The 17,770-nt window shown below is 42.2% G+C and overlaps 1 protein-coding gene across 3 annotated transcripts in view; it reads left to right on the forward strand.

The window, feature by feature from the left end:
- Positions 1 to 6,832, forward strand: part of SYNPO (synaptopodin) — a 124,885-nt gene extending 118,053 nt beyond the window's left edge. For all 3 annotated transcript variants that reach the window (XM_044281138.1, XM_044281137.1, XM_044281140.1), the window contains one exon: positions 1,476 to 6,832. In XM_044281138.1, coding sequence (XP_044137073.1) covers positions 1,476 to 2,018 — 543 coding nt within the window. In that variant the 3' untranslated portion in view covers positions 2,019 to 6,832. The remainder of the gene's footprint in view (positions 1 to 1,475) is intronic.
- The last annotated feature ends 10,938 nt before the right edge of the window (positions 6,833 to 17,770 follow it).

Consider the following 17,770-nt stretch of genomic DNA (forward strand, 5'->3'; position numbering starts at 1 on the left):
AAATATCCCAGGACTGCTTAAAAGGGGTTTCTGGCAGTAAAATGTCTGGTGGGGTCTGACTCCTGGTACCCCCTCAGTCAGCCGTTTGAAGAGGGCATGGTGCTAGGATGAGTGTGTTGTATAGTAGCTGTGCTTGGTATTGCAATCCCACTTACTTTAAAGTGGGGGTTCCAAGACTTTAGTGATGACCTATCCTCTGGATCCGATCATGGGGGCCAATCCAGGACCCCAGTAGATCAGCTGTTTGAGAAGGCACCAGCTCTTACCAAGCACAGTGCTGTCCATTTGATAGCAGCTGTGCTTAGTATCGAAGCTCAGCCCCATTCGCTTCAATGGAGCTGAGCTGCGCCTAGGTCACATGACCAATGAACGTGAAGTCACATGGCCTAGGCAAAGCTGCGAGAAGGCTGCAGAGCTACCGCAAAGGCCGGTTACTTCTCAAGCAGCTGATCAGTGGGTGTCCTGGGTATCGGACCGATACTAATCAGATACTGTCTCTAGCATAAATGTTTTGGAAAACCACATTAATAGGACTAAACTACATAAAAAAGTGTGAACAATGGATGTCATGTCACGAGGAAGAGGTGTACTACAGCTATGGAGCTATACTGACCTCTTTATGCATCCGATTTCATATTGAGTCATACAGTATTTTTTCTTGTTGGATTTGTGGGGCAAATATAGTGGTTCGCTTGGTTGTTGTATCCTCCTCAGGGCCCTTAAAGAGCCCTGTGTGGTACCTTCTGTTGATGTCTCTCACATATGATATACTGCCGTACAATGTACAAATGATCATACCATATAGTGCCTATTAGTGCGTACTGTATGATGCACATGTAATAGCACCATATAGTTGCCTAAACAACAATACTATACCGTGCTACCACTAGGCACTACAAAAATAACACATTACACAGTTCCTTATGCCACTCAATGCTATAATACTACTATACAACGCTCAAATAAGTACATACAGTGACCAAATAACTGCTCCATATATAAAGTAATCTAATGAGTACTATCAATGTCTGAACAAAATTTTAATTCAATAAATATGAGATTCAGAAAGATTGCAATCCTTGGGTGCCTGGACATCTGTGGTGCTTGCTGTCATGCCGTAAGAATTGCTTCTATGGAGCCTTGGACTCTGTACCACAGTACATGCTCTGTATACTAATGCAATTGCTATGTGGGCTGACAACCTTGGTTAACCATTATGGAAAATCTCATCTAATAAACTAGACAGTGATTCTATGGTTTCCCTCACAAGCTAGGTAGCATCATAGTTGGCTTGCAGCCTCTGACCCTTCCCACATTCTAAGCTGGACATGCATGTTATTGTGTCATTTATGTCAGTTGTCAGGCCAAAGGGCAGGGTCTTATATGGAAATAGTGATGTTTCTCGATTCAACTTCATTATGCAGTTAACTCTTGTTTTATACTTATAGTAAAACTATACTTGTTTTTGTCCACAGAAACCAAGAGAATTTATGGCTAAATCCTCATACCACGGAACACTTCAACATGGAGGGTCGCAAGATGGGTGGGCTAGCTCCCCAGCATCCTTACAGGGTTATGATGAAAGTTTGGTGATTCGAAGTCCTCCACCAATACGTTCAATGTCTCCAGCTTGGAGTGATCGGTCCCAGTCGCCATCACCTCTAAGAATGGAGACTGACCTCAAGGCCGGAAAGCAAATGAAAGCTTTACTTGCTCGTAATATCATCAATGCAGCAAAGCGTAAGGGCAGTTCACCATGGGGTGTTACAGGTCTTCAGTCTCCTGTTCATATTGGTACACCTTGGAGCCCCACTGTAGGCAATGGATCTTCTCTGCCAGAAACACCAAGAGCCAGAAGATCTCCCACAGGGTCTGATATATCCATAGAGTCAGAAGATTCTGGGGCCAAATCGCCAGGATTCCGGAGCTATCCATTCTCACCTAGAGGATGGTATGGGAGCTTGCGGCAGAAGAGAGATAGTCTGCCTTCCAGCTCTCCTTTTCCATATACCCCATAGACAATTCTGTCCATGAACTAGTCTGGAATAGACCAGCTCAGCCTACAGAGCACAGAATGTCTAACTTGCCCACACTGCCACATACAAATAAAAAAAATGAACAAGTAAACATTCAGATCAGACCTTACAGAGAGTAAAGCTCAGCAAAAAACACTAAACCAAATATCATTGCCAATGTACAATGATTGTCCTTGTAAAGAATGTGCAGATTGTGGACCATTCAAAAGATTTTTTGAAAACTGTAATTTTTTTTCATGATTTTTCTTTAAATTAGCTTTGAGCTTATTTCTCTTGAAGATCGTTCTTTTTTTAATGATCCGGCGGTTGTGTTTATGGGCAGTCGTATATACAAGAAAATAAATTGGTGAATGATCGTTTGAGGTATAAGCATCAGGCTTGGAAGATAAGTAATATTTCTGAGGTTTTTTTTTGTTGATAGATACTTCTTAAGATTACCCAAAATTAACCTTATAATGCCTCTATTCTCCAAAGATTGCCTGGGATACCTATCAGATCTTTTGGAGCCACTTTGTCTTCTCTCCAAAGAATGAAATTATCCCTATGGGGAGGTGTGATTTGCGGTTTACGGTTTATTTGAGGTGGGGAACTGACTTGAGAATCAGGACTTGACAGTTGGCTTTGCACTGATAAAAACCTCTCAGTATTCTATGCATAGGCTCTCACTGCACATTTATCAATGCACTACAATGGCTGATAACTTTCCACTGCCAGAAGAGTATACTAGGCTTCAGTAAATGGAAAAGGAAAGAGACTACATAAATCTCAGTGCGTATGTAAAGTAAGAAGACATGCCAAGGCAGAAAATAGTTGGATTTATGAATGTGATGGTACTGAATTCAAGGATGTGTAATTATACTTGGCCAGCTATAGGGGCTAATGTCATCTACATGGCTATGCTATGTATGACCAGGAGTTCCCACAGCTGCTCATAATCGTATCATTGTATCACAAGGGCTGTGGTACAGTATGGCTGGAACAATACCTGGATGGTCTATTTCTGGCGAGATTGGTGCTTGCAGAGAGATATACCTGTTGTAGCCATAAAGAACAGTGACATAAAAATTTGGTGGTAAAAAGCCATATAGACCATATTGACCAGTGGTGGGTGACACCTATTAAAAGTAAAGTGCTGAATGTATTCCTGTGGGAATTCTTCAGAATCAACTCATGCTATGGTTACAACAATATGGCAAATACTAATACATGGTAACAAGATATAATACATGGTAACTGCCTTGCCCGAAGAAAGTGGAATTTGGGAAAAGCTGAAGCTAAGTGGATTGCTTAAATGACCACAAATGTAGAATGAAATAAATGAAAGTTACAATTGTAAGTGCAAAAGCCCCCCAAAAAGGCACAGGATCTTGTATGCATCTTCAGTGTATCTACAAGTTCCTATATTCTGTGGATCTCCAGTTCAGGATTGGCCCCATGACACATAATTAGAATTAAGAGACTGATTTAATTTTTATAATATCCAGAAACTTTGTATACTTTTATATAATTGTGAACGCTACCATTAATTATATACACATTTATGGCAACTTGCACTTTAGTTCTGGTCCTTTACCTTCCTCAACAGAATAGTGGAAATACCTATGAGAAAGACATGCAGGTTTATAAACCAATGCACTGAGAAGCAGTTTGATGCACTGCACCATTACGGACCATGCTGTATCATTAGGAATGGACTTATTATTCAACGTCATTGTACAGATGCAGGTACAGGCCACCAGCACGTAGAAAACAGAATGCTGCTCAACATCAGTTTTAACCTAGGGTTTAGATGACGGAATAAAGAAGGTTCAGACTGGTGGAGGCAGGGATCAGGTAAGTATGATTGCCTCCGAAGGACCGGCCTCTCTGGGGCATCTGCCCACAAGGTTCCCGAGGTGAACATCCCCTTTAATTTATCCATGCCAGCTTTTCGATAGCAAAGTTAACAGTATAATGGTAGGTTACCAAACTGTCAATGTTTCCCTATAGGGTAAAAAGTTGTAATAATTGTCATGTGACTTTGTCTCCCATAGGGTTGTGTGAACAATGGTTACCATGATGCACTAGACTTGAAGTGGACATCAGCCTTTTATTATTATTATTTCTCAGTCCTAAATACTCTGCTGATATTTCAATATTTATTTGTGGTGACATCAATTTAAAATATCAAATTCTGACTACCTCTGGCCACCACTAGAGGGAGCTTACAGTCTGTGTCCTATTGTATTCAAGTCACCAGAAAATTCACAGTTAAAACAGGCACAATATCTGGTAGGGCTAGCTGAATGTAATGATACCTTTCACTTAGAGATCTATTTCTTCTCCCGCTTCCTCTGCCAGACCCCCCCCCCCCCCCTTTTCCTTCTTGATGGACAGGGCCAGGTGAGAAAACTATCCACAGGTTTTGAAACCCTGTCTCAGTAAAAAAAAAAAAAAAACTGAGGTCCAACCACAAAAAAGATTATCCTTACTCACTAATACACAATTTGTTAATTTGGCCCCAAAGTGCTGGAGCTGCAGAGAGAGTTGTTTGACTGCGGTTAGCAGAAGTAAGTTGCCATTTGCAATGTGCTAATGTATGTATAATATGGGAAGTAAAATGTGCCAATGTGCCTTGTCCAATGAGGGGTGTAGCTTAGTGGGAAAGATTGTGGCATACAGTGAAAGGGAAAGGTCTTAAAATGTGTCAGTACATCTTGGCGCAAAGTAAGCCAACCAATAGATGGGATGAAGTTAGAGGATAGTGTCTATGAATGCACCACATTTATTATACAGCCTGGGCCACTGTGATAAATTCGGTACATCTTTAGACTATCTAAGTTGACACTTTCTATTAGACAAGATTATTAAGTCTGCCCCAATTTGTACAGACCACTACTAGGAGTCTAAGACTATGGGATACTAGATCTTTGGAGAGTCCTAGTGGTTTGAAGTGGTTAGTCCGTTTGTACAGAGTATATTATATATATATAGAGAGAGAGAGAGAGAGAGAGAACCTCTTTGAGATACCACCCAAAAAATGATCTTCTACAGGGGTGGTCTTCTGAAGAGGGTGAATATACATAAGGATTGGAAAGTCTATCACAGAAAATCATGTTGTAGGCCAGAGGTGTCATTTGGGGAGGTTAAACCAGATGTAAAAATGAGGTGGGACTATATAAAATGAGGATAGCACTGTATCAAGTTCCCCGTCATCTCCAGCACACAACCACTGCTGGTGATCTCGGTGCTCAGTGCTTTTTCTCTATTCCCTGATCATTGTAGCTATTGGCTATTAGATCGCTTACAGGTGCCAAAGTTTGGTCGAGATGAAATTTCTTCATTCTATTCTTAGTCCTGTAACCTTTAAAGGGCGAGCAAAGAATCTGAGGCACTTGTATCACATATATTAGGCCAACATGCATTACGGATGTCTAGGTAAACAACTACATGAGGGTCAATGATACATTAACAGTCCAAAAAAGAAAACTGTCCCAATGTGTGTGGACACATCATAATTCTCCACGATTGCTGTCGAGGTGGAGGCTACAGCTCTATTGGTGTAAATTAAAAATGATGAGGCTTGTAACGCAAGGGCAACTGGTGTTGAGGAAGCCAAACTATATACAGCTCATTATTATTCACTGAAATCTAGCAACAACTCTGAGGGACAACAGATCTCATTGGATTCTTCTGTTTCTATTCTCCATGCATTGTGAAAGTAGCAAAGTAAAAACACAAGGCAAACGCAGTATGACCCCTGACAAATTGTTCAGGCCGATAGAGCAAAACCCATAATCAAAAATGATATCATTCAGGTTGTACAAATAAACAAACTATGGCGCCCTCTGCTGGGGAAAAGGGATAATTTTTGGGGGATGTGACACAAAAACATTTTTCTGCACTGATAGATGTATTCATATGCCTGTATTACAGCTCCATGTGAAAAGCAATTATTTAGTGTTTCTATACAAGAAAAAAAAAACATTTTGAAAGGTCTTTCTACAGTCATGCAATAGAGCAGCTTACATGTCACCACTATAGGTCCTTTCAGTGCCTACAGATAGTATGAGGACAGTCTGAACAGATAGCATCATGGATTATACCGTACATTTTGGATTTCAACATGCAAAGTTCTTAGTTCCCCTGGGAGGTAAGTGGTGCCCGCTGTGCCTGGCTGCCGCTTATCTCTCTGGCTTTCCAATGAAATCTTAGACGTAACATTTGAATCAAATTCTAAAGCAGGGTAGGATTTTGCAGTTTATTTTTATGTGTTGTCAGCATCTTAAAGGGCTTTTCCCTCAAGTCAAATGTATCACCTTATCTGGGACCCCAACTGATCACATGAATGGGGATCCTGTGCCCCTCCTGTATGAATGGGGCAGCACATCAAGCATGCACACTGACGTATCTTTCACTTTTTATGGGGTGGCTGGAAATAGCTGAGCGCTGTACTCAGCTATCTCCAGCAGTTCTATAGAGAGTGAGGACCCCCATTTCCATGCAGTCGGACCCTCACCAGATACTTATGTCTTATTCTGTAGATAGGGGATAAGTGTGTATTAAAATGATGTTGAGCACCATTTAAAACACATCCCTATTATATTACATGATCAGGGGACACACACAAGTTACATGCATTAATGGACTGGATGGAACTACATTGCCTTCTGGGCCTAGTCTTGTGTCTTCTTCTTGGCAAAGTGCCTGTATCTTAAGGGACCACCTGTTATATGTCCCTAGATGCGATGTATGTGCTTGCATCATTGTGTTTACCTTGTATAGCCAGCTTCTGAATAAACCACATTATTTCATGCGTTACTGGTTGCGTGCTCTTTGTGTTATGGTCACAATTCCTCTAAACAGGCATCCATCACTAACACTCAGAAATGTGGCTCAGCAGGGAACCTGCCATCCATTAAGAAGACTTGACAAGCATTGTAGTAAGTGCCGAAATTCTCACATGTATGGTACAGCAGAAACCAGATATCGAGCCTCTACTTATGGAATCTAATTGTCTCCAGTAAACTAAATATTTGTCAGCTTATTCTTGCAAAAACATCCAAAATGTAAATAGGATTTTGTACAGTAATCTCACGTTATATTTTTTTTTACGATTTGTGAATAGTGATATGCTGAGGGATAGGAAGGAAAGTATGCAAAAATACAAGACTTACTACAGCGGCGCTGTCACAGGAGCTTCATCAGTAATCGGCTTGATGATGATAAAACAATTTTCCTTTATTAAAACAACGTGTTTTGAGGGTGGATCGCCCTCTTCGTCAGGTCAGGTAATAGTACCTCAGTATTATTCCTGTAATACTATGTTGTACAGATCCATAATACAGCACCCATACACATCTATGGGTCTATATTATGCTTCTGTGTGTCTTCGATTTCACACAGTGGCATGTTAAAGAGTTAATTTGGAGAATGTGATCCTTGACCCTGACATGTAATCCAAGGGAACATAACTTTACTCTGACTGGGGCATAAAGCATAATGGTTACAGACAATGGCACTTGGCTTGACAGTTAGTCTCAACTGGGCACACATATTGAGAATTTAGTCAATGGCAAACAGTTTGGTGGTTGCAGTCTCTATTGGGCATACAGCTAAGGCTACTTTCACACTAGCGTTCGTCGGTCCGCTCGTGAGCTCCGTTTGAAGGAGCTCACGAGCGGACCCGAACGCAGCCGTCCAGCCCTGATGCAGTCTGAATGGAGCGGATCCGCTCAGACTGCATCAGTCTGGCGGCGTTCAGCCTCCGCTCCGCTCGCCTCCGCACGGACAGGCGGACAGCTGAACGCTGCTTGCAGCGTTCGGGTGTCCGCCTGGCCGTGCGGAGGCGTGCGGATCCGTGCGGATCCGCCCAGACTTACAATGTAAGTCAATGGGGACGGATCCGTTTGAAGATGCCACAATATGGCTCAATCTTCAGGCGGATCCGTCCCCCATTGACTTTACATTGAAAGTCTGGACGGATCCGTACGAGGCTATTTTCAAACTTAGCTGTTATATGCTAAAAATAATGCAGACGGATCCGTTCTGAACGGAGCCTCCGTCTGCATTATTATGATAGGATCCGTTCAGAACGGATCCGATCGAACGCTAGTGTGAAAGTAGCCTTACTGGTTGCAGTCACTAATGGACATACAGGTTACTGGTGTAACGGATCTCCTGGCACCCCGACTGGGTACCTCCGTTGATGGATGCTCCTAGTGCTTCCCGAGGGCTCCAAACACTCCACTCGACACCGTAAGCACTGCCGACCCCACTAACCATCACAGCTTGGTTGGGATCTCTTTGTCTTCTACCCACCCTGGACCTACGACAAGGCTTCCAAGTTCCAGTGGGTAAACTCTTCCTTCAGAGAGCGATGTAGGAACAAGCTCTTACAAGAGCTAGGGATTATAGTCTGGAGAGTATAATGATTATAGCAATCCCCAGAGTGTAGTTCTCCAATCCTCCAAACATGAGCCCAGACTTCATGAAGGGTAAAACAGGACACTTTAATGGGGCTAAATGCCAGCCTTTAATGGGGCAACATGAGACAGTATCTTACATAAACAAATCACATGCAGTTACAGGCAGAAAACACACACATGTGATACAATTAATCAACACAATGGGATAACGTAATCACTCACAGGCAGACAACACCCACCTGTGATACAATTAACCAACACAATGGGATAACGTAATCACTCACAGGCTGACAACACCCACCTGTGATATAATTACCCAACACAATGGGATAACGTAATCACTCACAGGCAGAAGCTACACACTTTTCCCTTTTGTATAGTAATGAGCCAGAGAGAAGGGGGGGGGGGGGGGGCGGTGGTCGGTAGATTTTTCTACCGAACTAATAAAACATAACATGGCCTATAATACTCCACACATAAATCAGGGTTAATAGTTCCTTGTAACCCCAAGAAACGGAGTGGGGGGGGGGGTCTCCATAGGTCTGGGTCCATAGAAAGGAGGCTAGACTTCAGGCCTCTCCAGCAGTCCCAGTGACGGCTCAGTCCTTCACACTGGTTGCAGTCACAGATGGGCATACAGGTTACTGGTCACAGTCACTAATGGGCATACAGGTTACTGGTCACAGTCACTAATGGGCATACAGGTTACTAGTTGCAGTCACTAATGGGCATATGGCTTACTTGTTACAGTCACTAATGGGCATACAGCTTATTGGTTACAATCACTAATGGGCAAAGAGCTTACTGCTGACAGTCACTAATGGGCATACAGGTTACTGGTTTCAGTCATTAATGGGCATACATATTACTGGTTACTGGGCATACAGCTGTCACGGCTGTGTCATGGTCTTGTTGCTATGCGCCGTGACACGTTTGCTGTGCTTGCTGCTTGCCAGGGGCAACGTGTCATTTATGCAGCATGTGTGTACACTGCCCCTTTAATCCTGGTTCCTTCCCTGTCTAGTGCTGGAGGGGTTAACTACCTGGCTGAGTGTGGCCACTTGGTTTATATTGCCTGTGGCATGTAGGCTGGAGTCAGTTGTCCTCCAGCCTTTGTTGGTGCTTGAGCTTTGCTCCTGACCGGCTTATTCCATCTGCCCAGTGCTTGAGGGCCACCTTGTGGAACATCAATGTCTAGCAAAGCTCCAGCACCAACAAAGGCTGGAGGACAACTGACTCCAGCCTACAGGCCACAGGCAGTATAAGCCAAGTGGCCACACCCAGCCAGGTAGTCACGGCGCATAGCAACAAGACTATGACACAGCCGTGACATCAACTTACTGGTTACAGTCACTAATTGGCATACAGCTTACTGGTTGCAGTCACTAGTGGGCATATGTCTTACTGTTTACAATAAATTATGGGCATACAACGTACTGGTTACAGTCACTGCTGGGCATACAAATTTGTGGTTACAATCACTAATGGACAAACAGCTTACTGGTCACAGTCACTCATGGACATAAAGTTTACTGGTTACAGTCACTAATGGGCATACAGCTTACTGGTTACAGTTACTAATGGACAAACAGCTTACTTGTCACAGTCACTCATGGACATTAAGTTTACTGGTTCCAGTCACTAATGGGCATACAGCTTACTGGTTCCAGTCACTAATGGGCATAGAGCTTACTGGTTCCAGTCACTAATGGGAATACAGCTTACTGGTTACAGTCACTAATCAGCATACAGCTTACTGGTTACCATCACTAATCAGCATATAGGTTACTGGTTACAGTCACTAATCAGCATACAGCTTACTGGTTACAGTCACTAATCAGCATACAGCTTACTGGTTACAGACACTAATCAGCATACAGCTTACTGGTTATAGTCACTAATCAGGATATAGCTTACTGGTTACAGTCACTAATCAGCATACAGCTTACTGGTTACAGTCACTAATCAGCATGCAGCTTACTGGTTACAGTCACTAATCAGCATACAGCTTACTGGTTATAGTCACTAATCAGCATATAGCTTACTGGTTACAGTCAGTAATCAGCATATAGCTTACTGGTTATAGTCACTAATCAGCATACAGCTTACTGGTTACAGTCACTAATCAGCATATAGCTTACTGGTTATAGTCACTAATCAGCATATAGCTTACTGGTTATAGTCACTAATCAGCATATAGCTTACTGGTTATAGTCACTAATCAGCATATAGCTTACTGGTTACAGTCACTAATCAGCATATAGCTTACTGGTTACAGTCAGTAATCAGCATATAGCTTACTGGTTATAGTCACTAATCAGCATATAGCTTACTGGTTACAGTCACTAATCAGCATATAGCTTACTGGTTATAGTCACTAATCAGCATATAGCTTACTGGTTACAGTCACTAATCAGCATATAGCTTACTGGTTACAGTCAGTAATCAGCATATAGCTTACTGGTTATAGTCACTAATCAGCATATAGCTTACTGGTTACAGTCACTAATCAGCATATAGCTTACTGGTTACAGTCAGTAATCAGCATATAGCTTACTGGTTATAGTCACTAATCAGCATACAGCTTACTGGTTACAGTCACTAATCAGCATATAGCTTACTGGTTACAGTCAGTAATCAGCATATAGATTACTGGTTACAGTCACTAATCAGCATATAGCTTACTGCTTACAGACTCTTTTGAGCTCAAAGAGCAACTCAATAATTCATCAACACTGGGCCACCATGGGCTTTCACTCTGACTAGGTCTCTTATCACTGTTACAGACAGGGGTGACATGGCTTCCATGCAAACACAGTACTGGATCATGCTTAAAGTGTTCAAAAACAATTTGCAGGATACACATGGTCACTTTTCAACAACGCAGTCTGCAACCACGTCACATGGCAGGATTCTCATGGTCCCATTTTTTTATGATTTTTTATAGGGCCATCTCTACAGTCCTCCTGCAGAACTCACATGCAGTGTCAGGCCCATGTGCTACTTGACTTGCACCTGACAGATTCTCTGTTTTCTCTCTTTCACACACTGCATTCCTTGTGCTGCTCTGAAATACCTTATTATATCCTCTGGTTCAACGTTAGCATAGAACCCATACGGCACCACACTATTGTGTCACACATGAACAAAGCCCACCATGGACCACCAATATACAGTGCAAATATTACAACAACTTTTAAAGCTGCACTGCCTGCAAAATGGCAGTATGCTAACAACACATTGGTATAAGGCATAAGCACAACATGAATATCCAGTCAAAGTCACCTTTCAAGTGCACAATTGTATAAGAGGCGCTGGTCAAAGCTATAATCAGCTGTGTAGGAGAGCCACCTTACAAGCATATCAAGGTTTTTTGTCCCAGATTTATAATGGAAAGTTATTGGCAGAATCCATCAGATGCTGTATTCCAGGAGAATTCTCCTCTAGAATCAATGGTTCTAGCGGAGATTACCGCGCGATACACAGGCACCACATGGTGGCACACAGAATGCATATGGGTCTGTAATATGGAACAGTAAAGACGTAATTTGCTGATGTACAGGTTTTGGGCTCACAGCTTTACCGAGTACATGAAGCCTTACCTCATCTAGGAACTTTGGAGCCGCAAAAGGACCAAGGAGGATCAAGGAAGCTGAGAAAAGCTGTCATATATAATATAGCGGTATCTGATTTGATATTTAATATTTTATGGTATTTAATATTTTAAACTTAAAGGGAACCTGTCATGTGGATATTTGATTATAATCTAACTAATTATATACAATCATTAACTATAAAAAGTCCCTTAGATGTATTCACTTACTGGTGTGACAGATGGTTACCTCATAATATACACACAAAGATGCCACATGCCGCATACTAATGAGCTGATTTGAGTCCAGCGTGATGTCATTGAATCCAGCGTATATTTAATTCAGAGCTATAGCCACTCCCCTGCCCACCTGCTGCTGATTCATATGGAAAGTAACTGTCATTCAGCAGCAGGTAGGCGGGGAGAGTCAGGAGCTCATAAATATTCATGACTCATCATTATCAGCTGGAGCTTTTCAATACAAGATGTTGGCAGATTGACTGGGTCAATTAAAGAAAGTGACCCAGCATTTTGCTAAGAAAATCAGTCACTTATTTCTGTTGCCCTTAATTAGGACACCATAAAACTGGTGACAGGTTCCCTTTAAAGGGAACCTGTCACCGAGATTTTGTATATAGAGCTGAGGACATGGGTTGCTAGATGGCCGCTAGCACATCCACAATATCCAGTCCCCATAGCTCTGTGTGCTTTTTTTGTGTAAAAAAAACTACGAATTGATACATATGCAAATTAACCTGAAATGTGTCCTGTACGTGAGATGAGTCAGGGACAGGATTTGCATATATATCAAATCTTTTTTTGACACAATAAAAGCACACAGAGCTATGGGGACTGGGTATTGCGGATGTGCTAGTGGCCATCTAGCAACCCATGTCCTCAGCTCTATACCCAAAATCCAGGTGACAGGTTCCCTTTAAATGGAGGTGTGAGGAATGCATTAATGTGTCTAGTTGCTGGATCATATGTACAAGTACTGCCATATGTATCACTTCTTTTGCATCAGTATCTATGTGTAGTTTGCTTGTATGCCTTCAATTCATTAGATATCTTACTTCAATAAAAGGCCAGTTCCCCCATTAATCATTGCTCTGTAGCTATTGGTTACAGCTACAGTAAATCACGCCATTGCTTCCTGTCTGTACCCTATAATGTTATGGAGATCTGTGCTTTGGCTCTTCCCCATGGAACCAAATGGAGAAGATCAAGAGTTCTGAAAACCACTGTGATCACCTCGGAACCATTTAGCAGAGGCTTTGTCATGGCGATTTTTACTGGAATAAAAGCAATAAAGATAAGGCGTCTTCAAAGCTTCAGCATTCTAGCCACTGTCAAGCTGGCGTGTAGCGATAGGGGATGGAGATGTATTAGTCACACCTGGCCCTGACGCCTGAGGGGCCCCAAAGCTCCCTCTGCCATATTAAAACCAATATAATATAAAGGACACATGGTAGGTAGGCCCTGTTACACATTTCACACTGGGGCCCTCAAGTAACGCCTCAAGTAACACAATAATATTAAAGGCAACCTGTCACCATAGAAATGGCGGCATGTTACAGAGCACAATGAGCTGAGCAGAATGTGTTGTATGTAGTTTTGGGAGAGAAGATTCAGTACAATGAAATATCTAGTCCGTCTATAATGTAAAAGCATGTGCACAGAGATGGCTGTCAGTCACTAATTAGGTCCAGGGGTGCACTGCCAATGAGTAGTGTTGGGCACGAATATTCAGATATTTATTGCGAATGCGCATCATTAATTGCCGAGTTTGCAATCGCGAATATATTGGAGCACTCTATCTGCATATAAAGCTATTGTAATGTTCTGCCGTGTCAACCCTTTTCTCCGGTCTCAGGAAACTTCTAGCAGCTTGGAAAATGTAGCTATAGTGACCCGCGCCTGTATTTTGCACGCATTGCGCGAATAATACATTGCCGATTTTTCGCGATTAAGAAAATAATCTCTAATTCGTCAATTTGCAAATATATGACGAATATTCTACCAAATATTAGCGAAATATCGTGAATTTGAATATTGCCCCTGCCGCTCATCACTACCAATGAGGCGAGGTGAAGCGATTTCCTCAGGCAGCACCAGAAACGGACAAGAGGGGGGCAGCAGAAGGGCCATGGGCAATGGGCGTTCCCATTGTGGAAACGCTCATCTCTACATATTTAACTGCATCACTGTACTCAGGACAGCAATAGAGTTAAATGCCACAATGAGGCATGGGAGCGGTCTCGCTGGCCCACCGTTTCCTCTAATAGGCTTTAGTCCTAGTTCCTGTAGCCTATCAGAGGCCAGCGTCATCATTATCGCACTGCCTGAGCCGGGCTGGCTAGAGCTCAGGGCAAGGACTAGAAGAGGTCTGTGTTTTGCACTGTATTCCTCACAGCAGAATGGAGGTAAGTATTTGAATTTATTATTTTTATTTAACAGCATGGTGTTAGGCCACAGTGGGTGGGGGTCATTATTTGAAAGAAGTATGGGGACCTTGCGGCTGTAAAAAGGAGCATTTTTGTACTGGCACATTACAGGGGGTGCAGAATTATTAGGCAAATGTGTATTTTGACCACATCATCCTCTTTATGCATGTTGTCTTACTCCAAGCTGTATAGGCTTGAAAGCCTACTACCAATTAAGCATATTAGGTGATGTGCATCTCTGTAATGAGAAGGGGTGTGGTCTAATGACATCAACACCCTATATCAGGTGTGCATAATTATTAGGCAACTTCCTTTCCTTTGGCAAAATGGGTCAAAAGAAGGACTTGACAGGCTCAGAAAAGTCAAAAATAGTGAGATATCTTGCAGAGGGATGCAGCACTCTTAAAATTGCAAAGCTTCTGAAGCGTGATCATCGAACAATCAAGCGTTTCATTCAAAATAGTCAACAGGGTCGCAAGAAGCATGTGGAAAAACCAAGGCGCAAAATAACTGCCCATGAACTGAGAAAAGTCAAGCGTGCAGCTGCCAAGATGCCACTTGCCACCAGTTTGGCCATATTTCAGAGCTGCAACATCACTGGAGTGCCCAAAAGCACAAGGTGTGCAATACTCAGAGACATGGCCAAGGTAAGAAAGGCTGAAAGACGACCACCACTGAACAAGACACACAAGCTGAAACGTCAAGACTGGGCCAAGAAATATCTCAAGACTGATTTTTCTAAGGTTTTATGGACTGATGAAATGAGAGTGAGTCTTGATGGGCCAGATGGATGGGCCCGTGGCTGGATTGGTAAAGGGCAGAGAGCTCCAGTCCGACTCAGACGCCAGCAAGGTGGAGGTGGAGTACTGGTTTGGGCTGGTATCATCAAAGATGAGCTTGTGGAGCCTTTTCGGGTTGAGGATGGAGTCAAGCTCAACTCCCAGTCCTACTGCCAGTTTCTGGAAGACACCTTCTTCAAGCAGTGGTACAGGAAGAAGTCTGCATCCTTCAAGAAAAACATGATTTTCATGCAGGACAGAACTACTTTATCTGTGTGTTAATAGTATTTTTCGGGGATTATCTGTTTCTGCAGTATAGTATTGGGAAGCACAGTGGGCACAATATTAGAGGTGGCAGGATGTGGTGTTCAGAAGATTGGGAGGAGGATGGAAAAGTCGGAAACTAAGATGTCTGTGTGTCAAACTCTGCAGAAACAAGAGAGGCTGAAATAAATCATCATGGCGGTCTGGTCCGAATGGAGAATGAGGGAAGAGAGCGTCTACATCAGAGGAGACATGACTGGATGAAAGAGGTATGTGTGCTGTATTACCCTGTATGTTTTATAGCTCTGTATGTAATGTTTTACAAGCATATCTTTAACAGTAGGGGTGGAGGGAATTGGTTAGGCTAAGAAATTGGCATGGGGGGAGGGTAGTGCGCCGTTTCAATTTTCGCCTCAGCCAGCATAAAGGCTAGGTGCACCCCTGATTACTCCTAAGCGTACATTTGAAAATCTACTGAACCCCTTCCCATAAAACCATATTTGAATCTGCTCAGCCCCTCTTTTCTATAACATGTTGGACTGCATGTTCAATGTAACAAGTCCCCTTTAAGAGGTTTATTTGTCTTGTTCCTCACATGATGAAAAGATGCCTTTTATCCACTACATGTACCCTAAGCTTGAGCCTTGAAAGGGAAAAGGGAACGTGCTTTCAGAAAATGACCTATTGTTTAAATTATGGCGGTCATTTATTATTTGTTAAGAGCTACTTTCACATTTGCGGTAGCCTGCCGGATCCGTCCGTCCGGCAGGATGTTCCCCCGCCGACCGCTAATGTGAAAGTAGCCTTACATCAGTTTTTGCTGTAATTATGTTGCTGATTTTGTCGCATAGGTATCTGGCGGCAAAATCTGACTTTACCCCGCCTACGCTACTTTTGCAAAGTGGTGTAAAAAGGGGGTGGGGTTAAGAGGGCAGGTCGGCTTGCCCATCTCAGTCATGATTTTCCGCGCTAGTTTATGGCATGGAAAATGGTCTTAAACTATGCCAGCAAGAGAGCTGGCATAGTTTAAAGAATGTCGCATGGCTGGCTGCAGCAAGAGCCAAAGTTATGTAGAGCCATGACTTTGGCGTATCCACCGGCAGCGCAGAGGGATTAAGACCGACGTTTAATTCGCCGGTCTTAATAAATGTCCCCCTATGTCTTTATGTTAAACATATTTTTAAAGAATTTTGATAATGTTATTTTTAATTTTTCATGTCAATATCTTTATTTAAAAAAAAGTCATAAAATCCTGCAGTCTTCACACTGACCACTAAGCCTAATAATAGGCACCCTTTTTTTTCTCTGTACAGATCATATTACTGCAGTCATCTGCTTATCATTACAGACAGGATAAGAATGAGAGATAACACCTGTGTACAGATAACACAGGATCCACCATTCACATTAGGTGATTGTCAAAGCTTATCTACTCCCTCCTGACCTCTGCACAAGTCACAGAGTATGCTTAGAAAACTCTCCCTAGAAGTCAATGAGGCCCCCTCCTGTACATTGTGTCTATGACCCATGGTGGCTGCTGTAAAGCATATCTCTAAATGCTGTTAAGAACATCTAGTGGAGGATGGCAAAGATGGCAGCCTTCATAATTATGGTCAGGAAATAAATAATAATAATAATAATAATTAAAAAAAAAAGTATAATTACAAAATAAAAACAGATTTGAAAAAAAGGACATGGGTCATTATGTGGTTTTCATTGGCAGAAAAAATAATTGGTGACACATTCCCTTTAAATGTCCTCAGTTCGTCTCATAATCTTCTTGGTGCTCCTAGAGGCATAATAAAAGTCAATTCGGGCAACCTTCACCAACTTGTAGAACTGCTTCTAAACATAGAATGGCTAGACAGCCCCAGATTGGAGGCAGTGGTCTACAATCTGTGGCTTTCTAGCTTTGTCAAAACTACAGTTGCCAGCAATTCTAAACCATGTTGTAACAAAGTGTCGTGAATCTAGAGAATTATAGGACAGGTACCCTTCTTAGAACCAGCTTTTTAAGAATTTTTAGTGAAAATCAATTTTTAGTCAAGTCTAAAAATTTTGAAAATTTTTTGGGGGGGTAAAACTAAATTCATTAAATAACCAAATTGCTAATTTTACCCTATCATTCTAAATATTCTAAATATTTTACTTGAAATATTAATTTTAGACTTGAGATTCGGTAATGGTTTTTGAGTGTCACCAGTCTACATCAGTAATAGACACCTAACAACAAGATAGGACATACTGT

Source organism: Bufo gargarizans, chromosome 2 (assembly GCF_014858855.1).
Source record: "Bufo gargarizans isolate SCDJY-AF-19 chromosome 2, ASM1485885v1, whole genome shotgun sequence".
NCBI classification, from domain to species: Eukaryota; Metazoa; Chordata; class Amphibia; order Anura; family Bufonidae; genus Bufo; species Bufo gargarizans.